The sequence below is a fragment of the Tinamus guttatus genome, unplaced genomic scaffold (assembly GCF_059628265.1).
Source record: "Tinamus guttatus ecotype Peru unplaced genomic scaffold, ASM5962826v1 Tinamus_guttatus_pri_ptg000240l, whole genome shotgun sequence".
Classification (NCBI taxonomy): Eukaryota; Metazoa; Chordata; class Aves; order Tinamiformes; family Tinamidae; genus Tinamus; species Tinamus guttatus.
The window spans coordinates 14,069,034-14,091,373 of record NW_028288774.1 but is presented as its reverse complement, the minus strand read 5'-3'; the positions used below and the strand labels follow the sequence as shown (position 1 = coordinate 14,091,373).

Below are 22,340 nucleotides of genomic sequence, written 5' to 3'. Positions count from 1 at the left end.
TAACTAAGAATTGCAATTCTTTGCAGTATTATTCCAGATCTTCCTTCAACAGTTTGTCATTTTACCCATCTTACTTTTACTTACTAAATGGAGGCAACAAGTGAACGCCAGCCGTGACGCAGCAGATCAGGTTGGGCTGGAGGAGCCAGTATGGAGATTACAGCATGGACTACACGCCTGGCTTGTCTGCAAAAAGTCCTGAAAATGCTCTGCACCTTTACAGAAGGCGTAAGAGAAAGGGGTTTTCTCCCTTCCTATTCACGGTTATGTTGTACTGTACTGTAAGCGTGCCAGCACTTGGCCTCTTGCGGTTCAGCCACCAGACAGGATCATTGCCCTAGAGCAATGAGCTGGCCTTGAAGCACTTTATATAGTGACACTGATCATTGTCCTAAAAAGACTATCACAGGTTTACACAGCACATCAAAAAGCACATAGGAAAAATGTATCCCTGGATCTTTCAGCATACAGGCACACGAACAAACATTAGTATGGTTAACAAAAGGCAGATGGCTAGTTTTAAAGCTTCATGTGTGAAGTTTTAAGCATTTCCTATGTGACATATGATGCCTAATAAACATTCAAAGCAAGGCTTCAGCCCTTCACTGTCAGATCCAAGTGTCTACCTGTTTTATTTATATTTCCAGTGCATTTACATTTCCGGCACATATAAATGTGCAGATAGAATAAGAGTACTGTGCACTAAGGTTCAGTATCTTAACTTTTCCGTGCATTTGGACAATTTAATCCTCCCTCACCAGATGCCTGCACAAGGAAATGATGCCGCAGAGCCCGCAGTATTACAGAGAAATCGGTCAGAATTTTTTTCTTCCTTAACCAGTGCGACTCTGACCAGCACGCGACACAGCTTCACCATTCCCATTACAGCCCTTTGCATCTGTTTGCACTGGGACTGAAGCACTGTGCACAAACACTGTGTCATCACTGATGCTTTCATGGCAGTCACCATTTAAGCTCACAGGAAAACTTTGGCCTGAACTTTCCAGAAGAGAAGAGCCATCATCTCAATGCTTGGGGAATTTGCAGGGGGAATGTACTTCAGGATTCCTTTTCCCTGCTGGATCAGCCGCAGTCCCTGTCAGCTGCAAACACCAGAGCCCTCGTGGTGGGAGGTGTTCTGGCAAAGACTCTCCCGCTTCGCACCTCCTTAGGCCGCCCCTATGAAAGAGGGATGTGCATATTGCACCACCCCTCTTGTGGACTGCTGTCATCTCCCCTTTTTATCACCTCAGTTGGTGTTTCCGAGAGCAGCACAGGCCCACCTATCTACAGCAGGCTCAGAGAGAAGCCGCAGGCATCTGGTACTCCCCCCTTTTTTCTGAAAGAGGGATGAGCACTGTCGATATGCACCTAACAAGGCGCCAGTCCAGCATCAGTGTGGCCACACAATACGCCCACTGCACACCAGGGATGAGCAAATTACCACTCTGTCAGAGACCCTGAAAATCATCATTAAAAGACACACACACATACTGACAGAAAACACTGCAGGATTTACCAAAATGTAAGGACAATGTGCTGGTTGTGTTATCTTATGCCTACTGCAACAGTTATACCGGAGTCAAAATAATGACAGATAAAAATAAAACAATAGACTGCAACCCCAGTGAACTTGGAAAAGGATGAAATCAGCTGCTAACTTCCTGTTCACTTTTATTTCCAAAAAAATTACCAGGACATTTTCTATAGAGATTTTTTGGAAAATAACCCACAAGAACTTGCAGGAGTCCCTTCATTTTTTTTTTATCCTTTCCATTTATCCTTTTTAATTGCATTGCAGTTTTATTGAATGCCATACTTTCATAAATAATCACAGGCTATATCTATGTTCTTCATACAGTGGGAGAGACCAGCTGATCCAAACCAACATATATTTTCCGATTAAAAATAGATCTTTTCATTCCCTTGATGAATAACTGTGTATATAAAAAGTCTCACCTGTTTTTAGGTTCAGCAAATGAAGATATATCTGTATCTGGATCCAAAATGTGGTCAATTTCTTTGGGGTTTTTTTCATACATCCTTTTTCTGTCTGTCAGCCCCTTATTGTTATCAGCCTGGGGGAAATCATAGTATCCCTTCCTCTTGGCTTTCAGGCGCAGCTTGTTGCGGTAATGTTCTATATCAGACTTCTGCTTCAAAGCTTTGTTCACCTAAAAGGCAAAAAAAAAAAAAAAAAAAAAGGATTTAAATGATGGTGCCGGGCCGATTACTTCAAAACAGTATTGTTAAAGTGTTCCATGCGCTGCGTGTGTCATTTTACAGCGTGGTTTTGTACCACACCATGCCATCTGTAAGCAGTGAGGAACTGCAAGTGAACAGAGTTGCTGTATTTTTATGTCTTGGCAGATGGTTAAATAATTTTAGCCTAAAAACTATGTACTATCACAGCAGTGACTCAGTTCACACCCACTGAAAGAATCACTGGTGAAATTAGCCAAATACCATGACCCAATGCCATGCCCATTTGTGGGCCCAATGGGGAGAAGTGCCCAATGGAAAATCCAGTAGGATCCAGGAGGTTCAGGCATCACCTCCGACTGCATAAAGCCTTGAACAAGCAGTCACGGGTGGCTAGGAAAGTATTTCGGTCAAACGGCATCATATGTTCCTCTCATTCACAGTCTTCCTTGAAAATCTATTATAGGCCACTGTCAAAGACAAGATCCTGAAATAAATGGGTGTTTGGTGTCACCTGCTACAGGTTAGGATTCTTTGGATGCTCCTGAGGGATGGGAACCTACATCAAAATTTCACTTCAAATTGTGAGTTGAGTGAAAAAGAGTAATTTACTTGGAGTCTCTGCTTCAAGAGTCAAATTCTACAGTCTTTTCACAACTTCCAAGATATGTATGTTCAGTAGAAAAGAGCATTAGGAATGTTTTCCTGATAACTTACTCTTAACAGAAACTGGGTGCTGATTTCTAAATAAGCCTTCCCTCTGTGTTTGGAAAGTCTGTGGCACAGCAGAGCTTAAAATACACAGACAAAATGAAACATGACAGACTGCTCTAATCAAGGCCCAAATGGGAAGCCTGACAACATCGTCTTTACTTAGTTTCTAATGGCAACTCTCAGTGTTGGTTTTAAACAGTAAAACAGGATGATTCTGCCTGATTTTTACATGACTGTTGCAGTGCAAGTTTGTAAATGAGAAACCCCTTTGGCCTGTTGGCATCATGTTTAACAACTATATAAATTCCCCAGTCTTTGCATAATAAACCATTCTTGATCAAATGTACATAAAAAATAGGAATAATCATGTAAGACCTCACACCAAAGCACAGATTCAAGTCAGCACTTGAACCCAGCACACTTTCTTCTCAGTAAAGAACAGTACCCACTGTGCACAGGCTGGAGGGCAGACTGAGCAAGGCCATGGTCCTGCTCTGTCTTGCTCTTTGGAGTGAGAGAGAAGAAACAAGAGTTTGAGACTCACATGATTTACATATATGTCCAAGCTCAGCCACAGAATTCACAAATTCTGTTCTCTGCCTTTCTTACCATTTGCCTAAGGTGAACGTGCCAGAAGAGGATACTGAGAGAGCAGGAACACCACACAGAGCCTAACGGGCACGCACTCACAGGCGCACAGCGGCAGAGCAGGCCGCGGAGCCCACAGCAGCGCAGTGAAGTGACCCAGCCCTTCCTCAGCGATCTCCAGCCTGACCCTGCTACACTGCAACATGGCCAAGCAAAGAGCTGAGACGTCACCCGGCCATCCTTACCTCTCCGTTAATGATGGCAGACTCCTGGCTTCTCTCTGATGCAGCATGAACTGCAGGCAGCGGCACAGGTTTGATAGCTATCAGCTGTACAGATCCAGAAGAGGTGTCGAAGGGATCAATAGTGGATTTGGCAATGTTATCAAAGAGAATGCCTCCTTCCTTGTCATCGCTTACGGCCACTAAAGCACAGCACACTTATTCAGTATAAAGACACAAATATTTTTACTGCATGTTCGAGAGGAAATTCAACAAGCACATCCTTGCGCTCAGTACACTCAAGGAGCAGACCTCTAGACCTTTACACCGGAAAAATCACTTAGATTACAGATGATGTTATATGTTCAAAGATGAAAAGGAGTAAGACACAAAAAAGCAGAAAAATGACAATGAAAGGCACAGTACATCTTTCCCTATGCTTTGCACGGAAAAGACATCATATGCGCACACGTATATGGAACTTTCTAGCAGTTGCATCTGATTGATTGCCACAATGCTCCTTTTTCATTTTTATACACTAAGAGCTTGGAATTTCTCAAAATTGAAAATAAATCTACTGATTTTAGCATAAGTTACTATTACTAAAATGCCATCTGTTAAAATAATTGCTGTTATGTGTTAAAGCATACTCAAGAAACTTATGGCTTCCAAGTTTATGCTATTTTTTGCTTTATAACGCAATACCTCAAGTGATTGTAAAGTTACATTTTTAGACATTGTTAAGAAAAGAGAAAGTTTTTGAAAGTCTTTAAAATTAAATAGCATGGTTAAGCATCTTTAGATTTCTAAATAAATGGATATTTCAAATCCGACTGGGCTTTTTTCTTCTCCAAATTTTGCTTACAAACCTATACCACTTTGTCAGTGCTGAATCTTAAACCTAACTTTATCCTCATTTTAGAATAAAGAATGACTTGAAAGCATGAACACAAATTCCACAAAGAGATTCCTGCAAATGCTGTTCTGTTAAACAGAGGAATGTTTGTTCTATCTCCAAATGGACAGAAGCAGAGATCCTCTCCTAAAGGCTGGCGTGCTCTGAACTTATTTCCTCTGAAAAATATATTCTATTTTAATATTTAATCTTCATGCAAATTACAACAGATTATATAAACTCTTAGACCAGCATGACTTTGTTAGGAAAATATTTGAGTCGTAACATGAAATATGAACTCACTAGGCTTATTATCTTTCTGTCTATATTCTTTCCAACCTGGAGTTGACATAACTTGAGCTTTTGAGAAACACACAGGTTAAATCATTCTATCATTAAATATTGCTCCTCTGGATTTGTGGACCTGTCCAAATATGACAGAGAGTCCGGGACACTCTGGTCTTACTGGGATTGTGCAAGCACTGTGAACTTTGTAGGCTTGCAGTTACACCAGAAGCTTAGCCCACTGCAATGATCACTGAACTCCCCCGACTGACTGAAGTGCTGGAGCCAGGACTTTGCACAAGCAAGATCAGATGAGTGATGAGACACCTACGCACCCCAGATTGCCCCTGGGCACAGAAGCATTTACATCACAGCGATTATAAAGGAAGACATGTATAGTCTTCCTCAGTTTAATTGTTATGAAAGTTACCACATGCAGTTTTGGAATATGGCTCTTGTAATTCAGACACAACTTCAACATCATATAAAACTTGTACACTGAATCAGCACAATAAAGGCTACTGAAGTGCTAATTTCTTCTGTGCCACCCGAAGAAGGTGCCTCATTTGTGACAGGACTATCACCAAAAAAGATTATGTCATAATGAAATTTATTCCACATTAGGTAAGCATTTGCTCATTAAACAGCATTTGCAGTTTATACTTTTCCATTGCCCTTTGTTCACTGATGATTGTTAAAGGGAGACTTGCATGGCACTTGTTCTTTGGAGACCAGGACCACCACTGAAGGTTTCCCTCCACATCACTGCAGCTATCAGCATAAAGGTAAGACAGGCTAAAGATAATGCTTAAGGCATAATACAACCTCCACTTTCTGTGCAGTCCTACACGACTTTTGTAACATGATGCCAGCAGGTGGTGCTAAGTACTCAGGTCACGAGCTCTCCAGCCGACCAAAACCATGCTAAGAATCACAGAATGGTTAAGGTTGGAAGGGACCTCTAGAGATTATCTAAGTCCAACCCCCCTGATCCAGCAGGGACACCCAGAGCATGTGGCACAGCGTGGCATCCTGGCAGGTTTTGAAGATCTCCAGAGAAGGAGACTCCACAACCTCTCTGGGCAGCCTGTGCCAGGGCTCTGTCACCCTCACAGGAAAGAATTCCTCACAAGGAGATGGAACTTCCTTGTGTTTCAACTTACACTCGTTACCCCTCGTCCTGTCACGGGCCACCATGGAGAAGAGCCTGGTCCCATCCTCCCTACAATCATCCCTCAGGTACTTGGACATGTTGATTAAATCTCCTCTCAGCCTTCTCTTCTCCAGACTAAACAGGCCCAGTTTGCATAGTCTTTCCTCATATAATAGATGCCTCAGTCCCTTAATCATCTTCTGCTGCACCCTCTCTAGAAGCTCCATGTCCTTCTCGTACTGAGGAGGCCAGAATTGCACCCAATGCTCCAGGTGCAGCCTCACCAGAGCTGAGCAGAGAGGCAGGATCCCCTCCCTCCTCCTGCTGGCCACGCTCCTCCTGATGCAGCCAGGATCCCATTGGCCTTCTTGGCCACGAGGGCACATTGCTGACTCATGGGTAACCTGTTGTCAACCAGGACTCCCAAATCCCTCTCTGCAGAGCTGCTTTCCAGCAGGTCAAGCCCTAATCTGTCCTGGTGCCTGGGGTTACTCCTCCCCAGCTGCAGGACCCTGCACTTGCCCTTGTTGAACCTCATGAGGTTCCTCTCTGCCCAACTCTCCATCCTGTCCAGGTCTCTCTGAATGGCAGTGCAGCCCTCGGGAGTGTCAGCCACTCCTCCCAGTTTGGTGTCACCTGCAAACTTGCCGAGGGTGCCCTCTGGGCCCTCGCCAAGTCACTGATGAACAAGTTGAACAGTACCAGGCCCAGTACTGACCCCTGCGGGGCACCACTGGCCACAGGCCTCCAACCGGACTCAGCCCCATTTATCATCACCCTCTTGGCTCTGCCATCCAGCCAGTCCTCAATCCACCTCACCGTCCACTCATCCAGTTCACACTTCCTGAGCTTTCCTCTGAGAATGTTATGGGAGACGGTCTTGGAAGCCTTGCTAAAGTCAAGGTAGACAACATCCACAGCTCTCCCATCGTCCATCCAGTCGGTCACCTCATCATAGAAGGCTTGGAAGCCTTGCTAAAGTCAAGGTAGACAACATCCACAGCTCTCCCATCGTCCATCCAGTCGGTCACCTCATCATAGAAGGCTATCAGGTTCATCAGACACGACTTTCCCTTGGTGATTCCATGCTGACTACTCCTGATCACCTTCTTTTCCTTGACATACCTAGAGATGGTCTCTAGGATGAGCTGCGCTATCGCTTTTCCAGGTATGGAGGTGAGGCTGACCGGCCTGTAGTTTCCCAGGTGAACCTGTACTTCTGAACATGTAGTAAAAACCGGTCATGTGGAATACTTTGCTGTTATGTGCTTACCTGTTATGCTGTTATGTGTTTTGTGCATACAAAAAAAAAAAAAAAACCCAAACTACACTTTTGTCAGGCTAAGATCCCAAAATGAAGGTTACACAGGATTTCTCTCATCTTTTCACTCTCCTCATCTCTCTGTAAATTATAGTATGTTGGAAAGGAGAAAAGAAAGATTGAAATACTTACCTGCAGAAAAGAACAAGGAATTTTAAAACATTAAAGAAACTGCTCTTATGCTATTCAAGTTGTTCTACTGTGCTTGTGAATGTAGCAACTGAATATGACCCAAGTCACTCAGTGTGGACAACTCAGACATGTTGTTGGCTCTTTCATTCTCTCTCCTGGGAGAGGCGGGTGCAGTGCTTGCTTTCATAAGAGTGTGAAGAAGTGTTCACAGGAGTTCGCAGAACAGATTATAACACCTGGTTGCCTCTTGCAAACTAAAAGCAGGTGCAGAAAGCAGTGGAAAATGGCACTGGTTATATCTGTCATGAGCAGGATGCTAGCAGGGTCACAGCACTTGATATCCCACAAAGCCAGGGGAAGGAACAGAAAAGGTTGGGGTGAAATGTTAGCTGGTGTCACACAAGCTGAAAATCTATGGGTAGAAGAGAATCAAAATATAAAATCGTCCAGGAGGCCCAAAGAGAAGAGGAATTTCGGAATTTCTTTTTTGTATGGTTGTATGTCAGGAAAGGCCCCTGGAAAAGCCTAAGAGTTTAAGAAGAGAGGATAAAGAGTAAAAAGATGATCCCGAAACACGCTAACACCCTTTCTAAGGCAAGTTAAGCAACGATACTTCATGATGAGGGAATGAAGAATGGTAAGAACAGACTACTCCCTACCATAAACCCTTCTTTCATTTGCCAGCCTTTTGGAGACACAGACATAACAAAAGGGCATCATCTTAAAACTCATGGGCTCTGATGTAGCTATCCAGGCTCTTTCCATACTGAAAACAGGACGGTGAGTACCTCTGATACATTTATCCCCCTCAGCTATCTCCCTCTGGAGTAACTAGAGAGCCCACCTGGTTAGATTAAGATTAAACATCCAACTTCAAGAGACCAAAATCTGGCAAGAAGAAACTCATTCTAATCTAACCTGTAGTTTACCTTAACTAAGATAGAAAAGGCAAATGAAGAACCCTAGATGTTTTCTAGAATAGGGCAGATTCTCAAGGTAATGCTCTGTAAAAGCAGGTTGCTACAGTGCTGCTCCTGGATTCAGTAACTGTTGCCAAGTTGCATTTTCATTTGGAGCACTGAGTCACTACAGACCCTTCAGAAATTGTAAAAAGCTCACTCTGTTGCTGAACTGCCCCATCGGTTTAAAAACTGGCGGGCCACTCTTCCGCATCACAATCTAGTTGTATTACAGACAGAAGTTAATTGTTTTCGTAAGCGTCCAAAATAAATACAAGCACAACTACTCAACTTTGAAAAGGCAACTTCCTACTAAAGCTTGAACAGATGCTTTGCAAAGAAAAGCAAAAGGAAAAAAATGCAATTACCTTCCAGACTACCAATATTGTAATACAAAGGGATTTTAGCTTTGTTTCCTTCAGAAATCAGGCTCAGCTAAAGAACCTTCCTGATCCGGCAGACCATAAGGTCTTCAGCCAAGTGTGTCAGTCTGCGAGGTTTCGCGCTGTTCGCTTTCAGGGCTGACACACTCCGTGCGGAGTCCATTTTGCTAAAAGCCACACAGAGTTTATCTATGGAGTTAACATCCAGTGCTATCATTTTTCTGTGGAACTAAATGTCAGCGCGGAGCAGAATCTAAAATTGGTTGGTAACTATGGCAACTAATGAGCCGTTCGAACTTGGAGTCCCCAAATCGAGCACGTGACCAGCAAGGGACTCATTCCAGTTTTAAGATGCTGCTTTTCAGAGAAGAAAATTTGCTATTTCTTTTGCTGACACACGTATTTGAGATGTCAGCCCACAATCATGCTGGAGGGCTAGAGCAGATTTAGATGAGCAGCTAAGAGAAAAACAGCATCTTTCTTAAACTGGAAGGACAAATGGCCAAAACAGGCAACTGATGTTAACCACCCGGATAAAGACAAAGCCCTGCAAAAAGCCCAGAATACCAGGGATGACAATGTCTTGTTTGAAACCATAGCACTGGGACAAGACATAAGCTCAGTGATAAAATTTATGTGTAATTTTACTTTCATCTTTTAATTTCAACTTTATATGCTCTTAGGTACACATAGCTCCAAAGAATCATTTCAGGGTACAAAAAGGAGAAGAGAACTCTACTAAGATTCTCTGTTTATCTGAATCTTTCCTTCCAAACTACAATATTTTTAGGACAGAATAGTTAAAGACTAAGAGAACTAAAGTTCATGATAGAATTTGATGAGGCCACACACAGCTTAATTGCCTTCAAACAGAAATAATCTCTGGTTCAACCAGTAGGAAACTATTCATGAGCAAAATCTGGCCTTTGAAGCAAAGCTCTAATTCAGGAGGAATTGAGAGAAGCAGAGGGAAAGAAAACAGAAAAGCAAGGAAGAAGGGGAAGAGAATCACTCTCTTATCAGACGTTCTTGATAAATCCCAAGTCAGAAGGTGATCATCAACAAAGGATTTGTAAGCAACATCCTCTGTGCAGTAGGAAAAGCTCTCACTAAAAGTGTTAGTAATAAAATGCATGAAAAGGAGGACAAAAAAGTCAAGTCTCTAGAAATCTCACACCTTTTCAAATCAGTTTTTACCTAATTAATTCATCTTCATCAGATCTGGGCCAGCTTAGCAACAGCAGTAATGGAAATGAACATCCTACGGCTGTAACAGAAAAAAAATGTAAACCCACTCTGCCTACTAAGCAGCATGTCTTCATTACTGCTAAAAATATAATTAAAAAAAAAAAGGAAAAAAATGGGAAAACTTGCAAAGGCCCACACACAAAGAGTAAGCATCACACTGTGAGTTTGATGAATTGTTATAGCAATAGAGAAATAAACAAACAAAAAAAAAGCTGTGAACAAGAAATGCCTGAAAGACTGTTAAAGGCCTGGGAAGATGGTTTCAACACAGCAGGTGCCCGTGTGGGTACTGCTACAGGAGCCGCTGCCAGCAGCTCCCATGAGGAAAAGCTTCTCACCATTTCTTTTCCTGCCTTCGTCTTTGGTGGCTTTTTGCTGGGCCGCTACTTTCTGCGGGGAGCTGCGGCCGGAGCTGGGCTTTCCCGACGCGCTGGTGTCCACGGAGCCGTCCTGGCTCGGCGACCGGCTGCAAGTAACCATGGCAACAAGGAGACTGTAAGTTCTTCTGCAAAAACCTCATTTCAAGGTTATTTCATTTGTACCATTTGCATCACTGAGTTTTCAAGTCTGATTCTGTACCAAAAGGAGAGAGAAAATAAACTGCATAATGGAAAGAGAGTAAAAGCAGGAGCAGAGCGCCAGGATGCAAATAGTACTTTCCAACTGGTTCAGGGCTGATGGGCGTCATTTGCTTCTCTTACACAATACCCACAATAGCAGAAGCATTGCAAAGGGCAAAATAATATTAGTTCAGCATCGTTTATACAGATAAAATAAAGCACACAGTTTATAAAGACGGCTATACTATTTTCCTAGCGTTTTCTTCAATTATCTAGCTTGCATTTGCACTCAACTACTTTGTCAGTCACAATGCAAAATTTACCTACTTTATATATACACACAGTCACTGTGATAAGAAAATTTTCCTTTTTCCTCTGCATATAACACCTGAAAGGACTTACTGAAAGGTCCTGTTTTCCTTGGCCACTGACTGTCCAGTTTGTGGCACAGAAACGGATCTGTGCCACAGAGGAGGGAGGTCGGAACAGAAACGCTGCGAGGGCTCCAGCGCCACGAGGGCGGGAAGGGCAAGCGGAGGCTGCTCCGGGAGCCCCCGTTCCTTCCTTTGCAGTAGCTTATTCTATCCTACTGCACCAGCTGGGAAGAGCAGGCCAAAGCAGAAACAGGTTAAATTTGGTGCCACTGCACCTCATGGTGTGGTACACCACATTGCTCCTAGAAAGGACACTGGCCACAACAGAACTGGAAAAAAATCTAAAGAATCCATATACTTATGCATGCATCTATCTGAAATCAATTATTCTGAACTGTCATGGTCAAATAAAGGACAACACAAGGAGGCTGCATCTGAGAAAAACACATGCGGTCTTCTCTGGGCATTTACTGAGGTCAGAACAGGCAGGGAGAGCTGAGGGAGAGCAATTCTCAAAGACCCTCTTTTGAAGACAGCCTGTGTGTATGTAAGTAAATACATACATACATATAAGTGATTTGACACAAGCTCTTTTAAACTATAGGCCCTTAGAAGAACTCCATATGCAACCAGCCTTTGTTCAGCTTGGTGATTTCCTGTCAAATTCTCTTTAATATTAACTTGCTTGAGAACAGGGAAAACAAACAAGTATGGACAGTTCACAGAATGACTTCTGTAGCCTCTAGTCTAAATACTCATCTTTTTAAAGTGACCACCGCATCTATTAACTGTGAAGTTTCCTTCAGGGATAATATCAGAGGAGATATCTGATCAGATACCAGCTGCTTCATGGCAGTATGATTTAAATTGACCTTTTGAGGCTGCAAAATAGCCTGGATGAAATAGCAAATACAAAAAGGTCATGAAATGTTTTGTCATCTTCTGAAACCATCGCTTTCCATCTCCTGGCCACACCTCGTGGGAATGCCAAAAGAACAAAATTCTGCTTATTCACACTTGCTCAAGCAGTCACCCTGCAGAAGGCACAACCATTGCCATAGAAAGGACCTGTTTAGATACCTTTTGCTTAGAAGGTGCCACAAAAGTGCCACAGGTTCAACACATTTATTCTCATTATAAACTTTCCTGTTGATTCCTTTCCTGAATAAAGTTTGTTAATCAAAACTTGTTTTTGAATGTTCAGGTTAAGTACAGGGGAATTCATGCCCTCATTCAGGGCATAACCTGGATGAAGTGCTTACTCACTTTTATTAGAGAATCAACAGGCTGATGTACATTTTTGTGTGCATCCATTTTAAAGGCTAGCTCCCTCAAAGACTTACCATGTAGTAGCACAGCACCAGCACCTTCAGCTGGTGTTAACGTTAATCTTCCACTGAAAGACTCTGATGGGGACAAGAAGTTTAGTGTATATGGACTGCCATACTTCTCCTTCCTGCTCTGAGGACATGACGGATCCTTGAGTGAGGCATGCTGTCACTGCAGCTATGTCAGCTACACGGGCTGAACTCCTGTCTTTCGGTTCATCTGAGAAATGGTCTATGCTCATGCTTGACACCCAGTGTTTAGTTCAGAGTCATTGCTTGTACAAAGGCCATGTGCATATGAGAGCCCCTTCCCATCTCTCTCCTTTATACATATGAACTGCAAAGCCTTCCTCCATTTTATTCTATATTTTTCAGCAATTTTACACATCCAGTGCGGATCAACATTATGCCAAGAATATCTGAGGAGAAGCCATCTGCCACATACACAGTCTGGGTGCCAAACCCTGTACTTTTCTTTGTAGGAACCAGAAGCACGCGCCCCATCCCATCCCTCTGCTGAGATGCCTCTCTCCATACCTTTTCCTTGTTTCGTTGGACTGGGCAGTTTTAATGGTGCTCCCATCTTGAGTGATTTCTCTCTCCTGGGAGGCAGGAGCATCTCTAACTGGAAGTGGAAGTACGACAGTTTCTTGAGTTACAGGTAAAACCTCATCTTCAGCTCCCTGCTGACCTAAATGTTGCTTGGCATAGTCAAAGCCTTGCACTGGCTGCAAAATAAAAAGTGAGAAACAAAATCCAACATGCATCTCACAGTAGTATAGAATTTCCATTATTCCCTCTTAACTTTTTACTTACATAACCCACAGCCAAAACACTGTAGACTGTAATAAGAATAGTCAGCAACAAAGCAATGCTCTGATGAAATTTCCATTCTACATATTTTAAACTTGATTAATTAGTATAAAATTGATCTTGACTAACCTTTCTTCCTTGACTTAAAACACTCAGAAATTCCTTTCACAGACAATTCAATATTTCACATAAAGAAAAGTTAATGAGGAGAAAGATACAACCATACAGAAACTATGAAAAAATCATTTGCTTCCAAAAAGGGCAGTGCTGATTTATTCCAAATCAAGACAAAGTAAAACAGGCAAGAACAGAAGTTGCATGGAAAGAATTCTGCAGAAAAGGGTCACTTTCAGAGGAGTGAAATGACCTAACTCTGCTTAGTCATCTCCCCTCTGGGAAGGTTCCCCTCCATTTCCCACACTTCCCTCGGGAAGGGGCGTTAGGCAGAGCCCCGGGCATCGCCTGCCCCACAGCCCAGCTCTCCCACCCGGTGCTTTCCAGGCACCGCAGCCCCGCAGCGATGGAGCCTCCTTACGGAATAATTCCATCATTTAAGCAAAGCTTGCCTTTACAAACTGCATTTTCGGTCCAAATAATTAAATAAATCCTGGCCACCTTTAGAAAAAACATGTAACATAAAACTGCAGGAGTTTTTGCTTCACTAAAACCCATTAATTTACCAAAGCAGAGAAGGGTGTCCTTCCTGAAGTGCAGGCTGTTGAAAGAATGCTAAAAAAACACAGTAGAAGGTGAGCAAGGGTGCCAGAAACACATTTCAGGAAACACATCCAAATTAGACCCCTAAAAACCGAATACTGTCTTTCAGATTCCTGTCATGTTATTCAGTATTTTAGCTCTATAAAATAAATAGCCAGATCAAAATTTTGCTCTATCCACAGGAGAAAAAAAAAAAAGAACAAAAAAGGAGGGTTCTAAAAAAAAAAAAAACACACTTCCTCCTGTTCTGTCCTTTACTAAATAAATCTGATCTATAGCTATTAATATAGTTACATTTCATAGGCAATCTCAGTCTGAAAAATGTGGATCTTTTATTTTCTTTTAAAGTGCACTCTACAGATTCCCTACATCACATTCCCAGGCTCCTGCTCAGACCAGCCTGATGGCTTCTCCTGTGCTGAAGCTCCTCAGCTCTCCCCGGCTAAGCCGCTCCAATGCACTGAGGAGCTGCAGACTGGACAGAGCTGCTCTGGAGGAGCAGACGTCGCCAGGCACTACAAGGACTGCAAGGATGGGAGTTTTCCCCATCACAGAAATGCCCGTGCGGCACCCGCAGCCCTGGCAAACCCCGCTGCCATCTCCCCACAGCAGCGAGGAAGAGCTCTCCTGCCTGCTACCCTCGACGCTAAGATTTCTAATGGAATCACGTTCTTAAACATCATTAACTACATCAAACACTAGTCAAGCCACCTCAAGGTGAGCCATTGAGCCATTACTCAAGGAGACAGAAGAGAAAAGCAGATTTAAGGCAGGTATTCCTCAGTCCTTTCAAAAATGGAAAACCAAGTTGCAACATATACTTCCCATCTTATTTAAAAGAATAAAAGAAAACAGAAGCAAAATTCCACAAGCATGAGAACACGACAAACTTTGCTGAGTTGCAGCTCTCACATGCCAAAAAGCAAAACGACGCATTTTTTTAATCTGAGTTTTTACTTACCACCACGTCTAGGAATCGACTGCATTAAAGGAAGAGCTGCAAAAGCCATCTCGCCAGCAGGCACACTGTGTTAAATAAACTTTGATCTCGGAGCTCTGCTCAGGACCATCTGGTGGCTTTACCCCCTAAGGGCAGCTGGCAAGGCCAAGGCGTGAGCAGGCACCGCGGCGGCAGGGGCCGCGAGGCCGCAGCGCCCGAGCAGCCAGCGCTGCGGGTTTAACGCTGCTTCCCAAATTCTGACTGACCCCTACTGCACACTGCCAGGAAAAGGGCAGAATGAATACAGGCAGTGCTTCCTGGCACTATGGAAAAGACACCAATATCTCAAAAAAAAAGAAAGAAAAAAAAGCTGATCAGTCCCTTTCTCTATATTTATCCATATACACACAGTTTCTCTGCTCTTTTTTTCCTCTCATGTCTTTCATCAAATTGATAGTGTATTTTTCTCACCGCACGCAGTATTTGCTTTTGCTTAAGGGACTCAGACTGCAGCTCACACTGCTGTTTACCTGCAAGCTTATTTGCTCTTGTTCTAGAAGAAAGGGAAGGTGACCAGAGCGTAAAACCTTTAAAAAAGCACGCTGTGAATTAGGAACCATCTACCCACTGCCACCAAGGAAAGCAGTATCTCACAGCAAAAACACTGTTGAGAGAATATTAAAGCAAACTCCCACCAGCACGTCACTGCTTTCAGAAACAGAGCGCCAGCTGAAAAAAACCAGCAAGGCTGCCCGTGCCCTTGGAGGCGGCGGCGCCGCTGCCGGCTGCAGAGGAGGGCGGCAGCGCCGGGGCTGCGCGCGCAGGCAGCTCCGCTCCGCTCTCCATGGGCAACACAAGCGGCTCACGGCCACCTCACGGCCACCGGCGGGGAAGGTCTCCCCGGCGTCTCCTTCCCTGTGTATACCCCCCGGGAGGCATTCAAAGGGAGGCACGGAACTACTCCGATAACTCAACAACAAGTTCTGTTACTAAACTAAAAATCACTCTGCTGCAACTCCATTTACAGAGAGATTCAGCATTAATCGGTCTCAGGCACTTTTCTAAGCCATGAAATACAATATGTTCATTTTAAATGTGTTGGAGGTATGTCCTCATCAGCTATTTGTACTGACAAATTGCATGAAATGTTGCAACCACAGCTCAAGTGCTATTGCTCTTCCTAATGCCACTCATTTTGGAACTAAAAACAAAACAGTTCAAGATGACTTTATTTCATTACCTTCCCAAAATACATTTCTTATCATTATTTTAAGGCAAGAACCTAAAATCAGGAATGACTAAACCAGTCCATTCCCATCCTGCTGCAGAATTTATTTTCCACAGTCCACAAATAAGTATATACCTTAAAATAGAGTTGGTTGAACCTTTTGCTGGAACCATCCCTGTGAAACTAAACCATAATCAAATTTGCTTTCATTTGGAAATGCATTACATTCTACATAAAAAATTAAATTAGATTTTATGAATTCTAAAAATATATCAAAAAGATCTGAAGGTGCATCTATTTTAGCATTTCAGTCTGGATCAGGAGTGCATTTTTGAAACGAATCTCCAGATTAACTCCACTGCCTGTGCTTTGGGTCACCCAGTAGAGTGACCTCAGAGCTCATGGCTTTCCTTCCAGATGAAGTTAAAATGGAAAATGCGCTTCTGAAGTGCCCCTGCAGCATTACAGTGCTACAGGGCAATGGCCCCTGAAAGCAGAGCGGAGCCAGTCTGCAGTAAAATATCTCGAAATGAGTACGGCGGGTACTGGATATACTGGGGTATGGAGGGTAGGAACTCACCCCAGTTGCTTCTATTTGACACATCCAGCTTCTACTTGACTACACTATTTGCTCACACAAATATAGTCTGACTGAACAGGTTTCAGTCTGACCACATACATTATAGACAGATTATTATTATAGACTCATTAAATCTGATTTCTAAGGAAAAGTCAAAATTTGACTTTCTCTGTTTTTTTTTTTTTTTTTTTTTTTCTGAATGAACAGAACTCTGCCCTGCTGTAGAAAGAACCCTACTGGCTGCGATGTCTTCAGCCAGTAGCCTTAAATTGCATTGTTTTTTTCAGGTAAAAAGCAGTTAGTAATGCTTGACAGCTCAAAGCAATGTAAAAGATTAGTCCCACTTTGTCCTTTAGCCAGGACTAAGATGGCATACATGAAGAATTAAGTGGTGCATGGTATTTGTGACGGTTCCTACTACAGGATGATTCACATTTTAGAGGCTTCAGAGAGACAGTGTATGGTATCACTGCAGTGGTATTAATTTTTGTTTGTGATATTGCCTGTTTTGCTTTTTCCAATCGAGTTTTAATACTGTTTTAATTACACAGGGGAAATGGATCCACATACTAGAGCTGACATGGAACCATCTTTTCTGTATTATTTTTGATCAGTTGATACAAATGTATGCTTTCAACTGCCACTAGCTACACCCACCCATCTGCTACTAACTTAAGATGAGGGGGAAAGAGCTGTCATATGAATTTTGACTTCTCTCAACTCTCCCCCCCAGCCTCATTTTTTGGTTCAAGCAGAGCTGAAATCACAAAAATCCTGCTGTCTATAGCAATAAGAAGCCAAAGAAAAATTTTACCATTCGAATCCCATGACAACAGAAAAGAGTAAAGACAACCAGAAGGAGGACGGATCAGTAGATTTACACATCTCTTTCGCAGGCAAACCCTTCTCCCTTCCATTTGCCCAGCAGCCCCAGGCTGCCCTCCCTCTGTAGCTCCCTGCCTCTGCTGCTGGGGAGCCCAGCACTGGACACAGCTCTCCAGAGGTGGCCGGCCTAAGCAGCGCTGAACAGAGCGGGAAGATCCGCTCACTATTCCCTAGTGAGTCAGAAAATTCAAAACATCGAAAGGAGAAATAGTGGTGGAAGAAAAAATGAAAAATGCATGGCTTTCCTGAATTACCACCCAGATGGGTATTAAGACTAGAACTCCACTTGTCGCATGGAGCTCAGGAGAAGCACACTCAGCTTTAGTGGCTAAGCACCTTACACCACTGCTTAACAACTGTTCTGCGCAGTAAGTAACAAGTTCTGAAGGAATTTGAAGAGCCTGAGTAAAAAAGAAGACTCAGTACTGAGGCAGCACAGAGAAGTACAGAGTACAGAAGTATAAGATACAACCTGTGAGCAATGACAATCTGAAATCCAGATGTTCTCTCTTCAAGTATATTTAGCAAGGAATCTGTGGAGTTAGAGCTTCAGAAAAAAGGAGTGCCTTGATCAGCAGACTAGTCACTCACCTTAGCTCTCTGAGGCAGGTTCATCATGGTATCAGGTTTGAAGTCATTCTTGTTTTTTCGGCACAGAACTGCCGTAATGATAATGATGATAACTGTAACCACAGCAATGGGAGCAAGCACTGCAGCAATGATCCACAGGTTGTTGGGTGGGTTTTTCACAACAGCTACAGAAAATTGCAGAACAACATTAGCATTTCTCTCTCTAAGTAGTAAGCAGGAGGCATTCCAATTGCTTCCAACACAGTCTTCAATTGCCACCATCTAACAATTAGTATAAAAATATTGCTGTTAACTTAGCAGTATCTTTGGATTTCTTAAGTAAAAAGACCAGCTTGCATTGCTCAATTCACATATCCTTGAGCTCTCTTTTCTCAATTAGTTATAGTCAGCTGCAAAAGCAGCTATAATCTTCCAAACCTAGACATTAGATACCACTTAAATGGCTCTTTACAGAGAAAACAAAACAAAAAAAAAGGTGCAAGTAACATGTCCTTACTTTTCAAAAGTAAAAAAAGCTCACAGTAAGGTAGCACATGAGTTAAAAGTACAGAGCCCATAGCTGGTGTCACAGAATTACTAGCTTAGCTAGGGTCAATCAGCCCAACTCTTTAAAAGACAATGAAGCCAAACACACCAGCAGCTGCTATTGGCATCAGTGAGAGGACAGGAAAACGCTCCTCTCGTCCTCTAGGAATATTCTCTTGCATCTAAGGTCAAAATTCTATCATTTCAGGGAAAACTACAAAACTGGAAAGAGCAATTTGCAGATATATTAATAATTACATGAGGAAAAAAAGGTACTTTTCAGAAATGAGATGGTGCAAAAACATTTTGAATTCTATTTTATCAGAATTAAGTCTCTTAATGTGCATCTTGTACACACCTAAGAACTTTCCATAACAAAAATATAGCTCTCTCACTTCATTTCTTCCAAAAAAAAGCAACAGATAATAAAATTTTGAGTCTGAATTTTGTTTAAATGAAATAAGTTTGTTGAGTTCACCACACTTTCTTTCTTTATTTTCATATGCTACTGGTCACTGGCATGGAGAGGCGATTGCATTTCCATCATTACCTAGGGGACTACTGCTTCCAAATGTCATTGAGCTTATTAACTGTCAAAGGCACTTAGCATCTTTTAGAGTCAGACTTCAAATAAATATTATCTTGTTCAGCTGCAGGTAGGAAAGCTAGTGGGAAATCTGTTTAAAGCTTGAGTTTCTTTAAAGCTTTCTTTGTATATCCGCAACTTTTTGCAAAGCCAGTGCAATTTGTTGGTTTATTTAGGAAAGGTACCACTAGGTACAAATTCGGCACACAGTGTTACAGTAACTGTATGCTTTGTAAAACTCCAAAAAGCCAAGCCAATGTCTAGGTTTAAGTAACTGCTCAAGCTTCACTTTTTAATGAACTTGTATAATTTTAAATTATTGACTTTGAATAAATAGTTTGGGAATTAAAGGGCTGTATTTTCTTGGGAGAAGGAGAGAGGAACTAATTTTATCAGTCAATGTTAATTCTAATTACAGACTGCTGTTGTGTTAACAGCAACCAATTGCTGAAAATTTATTTTTATTTCCGGAGAATGGAGAGGACCTTATGGCTAATGCCTGAAGCTTAGGAATCCTAGTTTAAAATTTTAACTTAGGCACCAATTTCCAGTGTGACCCTGAATAACTCAAACCCATGCCTCATTTAGAGCAACAGGACTTGAACAGATTTTGAAGCCATCTTTCATTTTGCTCAGTCCCTCACCTATGAAAGAGAAAGATAAATATTTTTTATTTGTCTGTCTAACCCAGCTATAAGCTCCTGAGGGTAGATATCTGTGCTTGGTGCTGAACTTTTCATTCCGCTGTAACAGAAATTATAGCAAGCAAAACAGAGTGTACATAAAATACATTCCTGGGAGAATACAAAGAAAGAATACAAATACTGCGCCCCAAATTAAGCAAGTTGGTATTTTTCCATAAGAAAGTATAAAGGTAACTGTGCATCCTGCATTTCAAATATTACAGTCTGAGAATCTCAGTTAACTGATGTCATAATTTCTTCTTGTGTGAGCAACAGAGACTCCCGCAACTATATTTCTTCTTTTTCAGAGTGGAAAAAAAAGACTAAAACAGAAATATTTTAAAAGGATTCTTACGATCGGCTTGAACTTGAATGACATAACCTAGTGTCAAGGCCATTCGCTGTGAGTCAACAGTACTCAATATTTTGGCAGCTGCGGTACCCAGCAAAGGCTTCCCGTTGTACAGAGTATAGTATGTCAGTTCAGCTGGCTCTTTGGGTCCTGGAATACGCTGGATTTTTACCATCTTTTAGAAAAAAAAAAAAATAAATAAATGAGAGAAAGAGAAGTAAACAGTCTTTGTATTATGCCACTGCCATTGATCAAAACTGCAGGACACACACAGAGCCCCTGTAAGATCCCCTATAAGCATAAGCTCCATGCAGATATTTTCATAGGACTGGGGCTTCTCCCCTTTACAGCCTAGTCTATTAAGGCTCTCCAGCATTGACTGCTTTCATAAAAATCTTTAAACATAATCGCAGTGCAAAGCCCCGTCCTAGGAAAAGTATGCAGTACACAAAGGATCAAGTGTGGACATTTCAGTCCTCTGTAAAGGGAGGATTTTTTGAAATCTGTCCTTATGTGGGAATTTACACTTTATTGGTGTATTCCAATCGAGAAATCCCCCTCACATTTTATATCTATACCCATTACTTCTGATGTTAGATTTTTATTAATAAAAAGAACTATGATCTTTTGTTTTTGTTCTGCAGAGCATCAGCAGAATTTCTGAAGTACAACTCTACCTTTTTTGAGGATAGAGGAAGTGTCAAACTTCTAAGGATGAGAGGGAAATGGGGGGTTGTCATTTTTCTCCATGATGCTACGGACTAAAATATGTCCTGTTTTCATGGAAAATCTTACAAAGATTAATATTTTCAGCAAATAAAATTCTTTCAGGTTGAGAATGCACACTATTAGGGGCATATTAGAAGAAGAATAATTTGTTTTTATATCTCACAATAAACAACTCTTGAAAAAATGAAGGAAAACAGCTGTCACCTGACATGCAGTTTTCGAAAACAGACCCAGTTTGAACCTACACTGCTAGAAACAGCTGACTAAATTAGCATAAAAAAAAATCCTTTCAAAAGTCTTTGAGATGATGCTGAATAGAAGAAAGAGAAAGGCACTTAAATAAACCACTCAGGGCTCAGAACTCTATTTCAGAATGTGATGTGTGACCACGTGATCGGAAGATTAACATTGTATAAAGACTGCTTCATATGGCATTTCAACAAAAAGGAAAAAAAAATAGAGTTCTAGCTTTTATAGAATCACCTCTACAGTGGAAGAGTTAAGAATTTTTTTCTTCTATCTTTAACAAAAAACAGAACTCTCAGTTATGCTGAGTATAAAACTGTTTACACTAAAGTACTTTGATTGTATCAATCTTCATAGCAAACCAAGAGAAAATATTTATTAACACTGATTAACTAATGTCAAAAGATGAGGCACATATAAATATGTCTGATTTTAGAATAGAACTCATTAGTAATGCCATGCATATTGCACTCACTGCTTTGGCATTCATGAAAAGGGAGAAGAAATCTCAGCCCAGTTAAACATTTTCACACATATTCAGGCACTGCATATGCAAAACAAAGCCTTTTTCAGAATGTGACGGGATGCAATTTCTGTCCTATTGACCACCTGCACAGTGTAGCTGCCCACAGTAGTGGCGCGTCTAAAGCGCCTTCCTTGTTGATGGGACATCATGAACAGCGGGGCCAGGCGCTGCTCCATTAATCTTGCAAAGCTCTGGTTGTTCAGTCCCAGCAGCGAAATATCCACCCCTTGTATAACTGTGGGAATGGAAACACAACGCATCAGCACATCTCACACAGACAGATTAAACAACACACGGTTTTCAGGGCTACTTCTGACAGCGACACACTAACTAGCTTAGAAAATCAGCTGGAAAAATAACTGGATACCATTTCACCCCTCAGTAATTTCCTATGGGGGTATAATGTGCTTGTGTATCAGTCACTGCACTGCTCTTCTCAGATGATCTCTGAAGGAGGTTTCAACACCCAAAGAATAAAATACTCCAATATTCTTGGTTTACCAAAAAGGCTTTGGGAAGCACCCAATCTATAATGCTCAATGTAAAATATAACTGCTTAAGTGGAAACCTGTTTGA

General features: G+C 41.9%; 1 protein-coding gene across 1 annotated transcript in view; it reads right to left on the bottom strand.

Annotated features, from left to right (window-relative positions):
• Positions 1 to 22,340, bottom strand: part of KIAA1549L (KIAA1549 like) — an 88,329-nt gene that overhangs the window by 14,683 nt on the left and 51,306 nt on the right. The window contains exons 9-15 of the mRNA XM_088525700.1: positions 21,848 to 21,999; positions 20,267 to 20,438; positions 18,118 to 18,281; positions 12,901 to 13,091; positions 10,440 to 10,567; positions 3,750 to 3,928; positions 1,960 to 2,174 (exon numbers count right to left, since the gene is read on the bottom strand). Coding sequence (XP_088381826.1) covers positions 1,960 to 2,174; positions 3,750 to 3,928; positions 10,440 to 10,567; positions 12,901 to 13,091; positions 18,118 to 18,281; positions 20,267 to 20,438; positions 21,848 to 21,999 — 1,201 coding nt within the window. The remainder of the gene's footprint in view (positions 1 to 1,959; positions 2,175 to 3,749; positions 3,929 to 10,439; positions 10,568 to 12,900; positions 13,092 to 18,117; positions 18,282 to 20,266; positions 20,439 to 21,847; positions 22,000 to 22,340) is intronic.